The sequence below is a fragment of the Bicyclus anynana genome, chromosome Z (genome assembly GCF_947172395.1).
Source record: "Bicyclus anynana chromosome Z, ilBicAnyn1.1, whole genome shotgun sequence".
NCBI classification, from domain to species: Eukaryota; Metazoa; Arthropoda; class Insecta; order Lepidoptera; family Nymphalidae; genus Bicyclus; species Bicyclus anynana.
Window position 1 is genome coordinate 102112 of NC_069110.1, and position 5256 is coordinate 107367.

The 5256-nt window shown below is 40.3% G+C and overlaps 1 protein-coding gene across 1 annotated transcript in view; it reads left to right on the plus strand.

Moving 5' to 3' along the window:
• LOC112045524 (carnitine O-palmitoyltransferase 1, liver isoform) overlaps positions 1–4892 on the plus strand; it is a 35664-nt gene extending 30772 nt beyond the window's left edge. Inside the window, exon 17 of the mRNA XM_052890925.1 lies at positions 638–4892. Coding sequence (XP_052746885.1) covers positions 638–730 — 93 coding nt within the window. The 3' untranslated portion in view covers positions 731–4892. The remainder of the gene's footprint in view (positions 1–637) is intronic.
• The last annotated feature ends 364 nt before the right edge of the window (positions 4893–5256 follow it).

Consider the following 5256-nt stretch of genomic DNA (forward strand, 5'->3'; position numbering starts at 1 on the left):
TAAATTAAAAAGCGAGAATTTAAAAAACAATTGGCGTGAATAATACAATAAATTTATTGTAAATTTGTGACGGTAACTTGTATTTTGTCCAACATTAATTGTTATTGTTGTCTTCGTCTAGTAAGAATGGTGATCCTAATTTGGAGATGGATGAAATTTTCAATCTGTTACCATCAAAGTCGAGACGCATTTACTTAAATACCTACCTAGGTAAAGTGGAGAAAACAACAACGAATGGATTCACTTACGAAAGGAGTTTTTAAACTATTATCATTATTCATATTCACAGTAGTCGGAAATTATGTTGCCGGGTAAAAGCATCTCCCTTAATATCCAAAATTGTAGACTTTGTACATTTAATTTTCAATTAAAATAAATCATTGAATATTGTACTAAACTATTTTATTTTCTCGCAATCGTAGTGAAAAGCAGAGTGTAATTTGTGGGGCTAAACCCATTATAAACTCGGTTTCTATTTAGGCGGCCCTCGCCTTCGTCTCGGGCCCTAAAACTACCTCGTATATAATGGGTCTTTTTAGCCCCTTGTATAACAATCTACTATTTTAATTTATTTTGCCGTAGTACGATATTAACGAGGCTTCTGTGACAACGGAGTGAAGTGTGTGTTCGCTTGCAGAGCTCGTCGGAGTTCGTGCGGCAGATCGAGCGCTCGCTGCGCGACGTGCGCCAGCTGTTCGCCGACTACCGGAACATGAACCTGCGCAAGTAGCGCCGCTGCCGCCTCGGCGTGCGTCGCGTCGCGTGGCGTGTGCCGCCCCCTCTCGCGCTGTCGTCGCATCGTAAATGTGGAATACGATTCGTCGCTCCGTTGCGACGACGCGGCTCTCCCTGATGAGTATAATATATGTTTATGTCGTGCTGTGTCGTTGTGCTTCGCGAGCGGTGTCACGTTCTGTTGAGATCTGTGCACACGCACACGTGACCGTAGTCGTGGTGTTCCATTATTTCTTATTTGACTCTGTTGACTCTGACACGAAATTATACATTCACAACAAAGCACTCGATCATTTTGACCATGTGGCAACATGTGGCAACATGTAGCAACATACGGAAACATGTGTAAACTGTAATCATAACTACAATTAAATCACAGTATTTTTATATTTATACATAAACGTGTTTTTATATTTGTCGTTTGTCACTTTAATGTAACGTAAAGAACTCTCAACACCTACATTTTTAATTTCGCGTTTTCATTTTAATGAATTGAACGTGACACGTACCTGTGCTATTGTGTGGAACTCATCCAAATACGCGTTTACAAGTTGGATCCCATCCCACGTCACCCATCCCACGTCACCCATCCCACGTCACCCATCCCAAGTCACAAGTCCCATGTCACCCATCCCAAGTCAGCCTTCCTTTATTAGGAGTAACGTGATTTTTCATACTCGCATTACTAAATTTTACTAAAGTCATTTTTTCATGTTACATTCAGAAGTGTCGCCATCTGTAGCCCGGCTCTGTACGCACACACTGTACAAGTTACATGACATGATCATTTATTGTAAGTTTTATGTATTATTGCAATAGTCGAAGGCTTCACCGCGGCCTCGTGTGTGTGTCGCAGCGCACGACTTGGTGTTGACGTTATGTAATGTTTATTATTTAACTTTATGAACATTATATTTTTATTTATATAGAGAATAATTTTTAGATAGTACAATCATACATTTAGATTGGGTCAAGGTGTATATTTTGCTTATAATTTATTTTGATTGTGTATATTTTTAGTTATTTGTATCGTTCAGTTTGGATAATTTTATTATGACTCCATCGTCGGGTCGTCGAGGCGATTCCCTTTGAACCGATACAACGTGTCGTACCACAGTACGTACACATGCGACACCGTACCGCAGTGTGTACACAATCGACACCGCAGTGTGTACGCATTCGACACCGTACCGCAGTGTGTACACAGTCGACGCGCGTGCGGCGAGTGCACGAATTCAAACGAAATGAACTTCATTATCATACCATATATATAATTTTACCAGTTCACACTCGAATAGCCCATCGACGTCGGACGATCGTTCATAAATCACATTTGTATTAAAATACTATTTATGCTAAGGAAAACAGTGCTTCTTTGTCTACAGTGAGTGCAAAGTCTGAAAAATAGTAAACTGTAATCGAGGCCCGTAACACGACATCTATTTAGTTTAATTGTGAATGAATTGTTAACTAGTTATTGTTATTGTCGCCACAGCGTGTGCCGACGAGCCGACCCGGAGCGAAACGACCGTCAATTAAACTCGTAAACAATTAAAAACTCCATAGAAATATATTGTGATGTACACTTGGCGAAACGGAATACAATTTATCTCTACTATTGTATTGTGTATACGGTTGTTATTGTTTTACTTTACTGTTTGACGAGAGCTCCTAGCGTCTGACTCGGGTCCGTTCGTCAGACCACATGTTTACTTTGTTAGTGCGCCATTTGATTGATGTTGTGGTGCGCTCGTGGTGCGCTCGTGGTGCGGACTGCGCCGGACGGTGTCGTTCATAACAATCATTAATTATTATTTTTGTAACAATTAATGCGATTTATTACAGATATCGTTTGTTTGTTATCATTTAATCTCAATTAGTTAACGGTCATTTTGACGGTAGTTATAATTATACTAGGTAATATTTCGCTTAGACGTGTTGAATTTTTATCTACAAAAGAAAATGAATATATTATAAATTAAATGAATATAATATATATGAAATAGTAAATTAAAATAAAATATATAATTTATTTACTTATGAATTTCTTTATCCATATAATAAAATATAGTATCAGATGTTACACTCGTGCGCACACATGCACACATCGGCTCCTAGAGCCGCTCTCACGTCTACACGGTGAAATACAATGTACGATATATGTATGTGTATAGACTGTCCTCATGCGAGTCGTTTATAATTTGTATTATAATTATAGATAGATATATTGGTTGTTTGTTTGATATTATTGTTTCTATAGTAAACATTTATAAGCTTTGATGTTGTATCATTTGTTTTAAAGTATTTTATGACATATGTTTTATGCTGCTGCGTGCACTGCACTCGGTGTGAACCAACTAGGGTGATCATTCTCACGTGCGCGAGTATTGATCTCAATACGAACGACATTTACTCATCAGTGTACACTCGTTTTCCGTATTCGTTTACCAAATGCGTAATTTCGATTAGCAATTCCGTAGACTATACGTTTATCTTCATTCGGAATCGTCGCAGGGGCTCGCATTCGTTACTTACGAGCGGAATTTCTTATTTTCGGAAAAAATCTTAATTTTAACGTATTTTGTATTGATTTCATGCAGTCGTTCTTCCGAACACGGACAACGGATTCGGACAACGAATACGGAAACGAGCGCACGCGGCGCCTCGCGCACACTACTCGTCGGCGCGCAGCGTGCCGGACGTGCGCCGGCCGCGCGCCGGACGTGCGCCGGCCGTGTGCCGGACGTGCGCCGGACGCGCGCCGGTCGCCGATGTCACACCTTGTGTTTTATTGCGATTTATTTTTGCGTGGTGTCGTGCTTTTATATGCATTTTTAAACGTCGGACACAATATTTAGATTGTATTTATATATGTGAGCGTCGGTTTCGCCACCTTCTGCCGAGTGTCGGATAGCCTAAACGTCACTTCACTCGTGACAAATGACAGCGACTCCGCCCCTGACAGCGCGCGGCGGACCGACCCTGACACCCCTGACACCCCTGACGGTAGTAGTCTGCTAATGTTTTAGCTGTAAGCGGTCACGTCAATGACAGTTTTAAATCAATGTCTATATTTATATATTTTTACGGTTCTATTTTAAAGATGTAAGCGACTCGTCGTTGTATATTTTTGTATAACATTTTGTATTGTGCCGGAATGTTATAAAAGAATTACTCTGTGAATAGTTCCGAGTCTAAAGCGAACCTAAATACAGCTAGGATTACATGTAAAAATTACCAATGCAATGTTGCGATGGACATGTCGAAACTTTGTGGCGCGCCGACGCGTGCGAGCGCCCGCAGTGTGACGTCACACGACGGCCGTGCATCCAAACCCCGTCATCTCGCATGACAAGAGTCTTCACCATCTCCCGAGGTGTCACAGTTTGTCTTTGCCATTTCACATAAAGTAAGACATTGACTAAAGTTACGATCGGACACTTATCAGAAGGTGGTGAAGCGCCTCGTGTGGTGATGGTCACAAAGGGGATGGTCCAAAATTGTCTGGAGCCCGGGTCCAGTCGTTGTACCCTAGCGGAAATAAAAGAAAATATTTTTTGATCATACAAATCTACGAATTTAATTCTTTCAAAATAATATTCATTATCTCCCAAGAAATGCAACACTATTAAGGGTGATAATTTCAATGTAGTAATCGATTTGACGTTTGCTGTCAATTGTCATGTCACAGTCGCTCTAAGGGCGCCATCTTAATGTAACTCAAAAACTTGGGTTTTAATTTATTTATTTCTTATTATTTAGTTACATTCATTCACTTTAATAAATTTTAATAAGATCCTTGTATTTTTTAAATTTGAATGATACGGGTACAAGAGTGGGCCTGTAATGGAGCATCTCCTTTGCGAGCGAGCGGTTTGAGTGACGTTTCAGTCGGAGTATTGCTGTATGCATGTAAGCGGCGGCTGTGTTTGTAGTGTTTGTTCCGGAAGTGGTCCGCCGCCGCCGCTGCGACGATCACACTTACGCCTCACGGTGACGAAACCACAAGTTGCTAATTCACTACTCGGATAATATATTAGTATGTAAATAATATAATATATAATATGTACACTGGATCACAACACTTTGTTACTTAAGTTTTACAACAATTTATTGTAAATAAATATTGAATACAAAATATATTATGAAGCTTCTAATTTTTGTTTTGTTTTGTTTGTCTGTCTTAACCGGCTGGTGAGATATTGTGATGCAGACTTCGTAAACAGCTTCCGGTAGTGGTTGGACGTTCACTGCGCCAGCTGTTTGACTTGTGCGTACGCCTCTCTGTATGGGGAAGCCGATGCCATGTTCCCGTGAGATCACATAAACTATAGCCTATGACACTCGCACATAACGTGGCTTACGAGTGGTAAAAGAATTTTCAAAATCCGTTCATTAGACCCTGAGATTATCCCTACAAAACCACAAACGTTAGATATCAGTGTCATCAGTCGAGCGCAGATGTAAGAGTTGGTACGGAATCCAAGATTATTAAAGATTTTAATTGGAAACTCGAGTAGG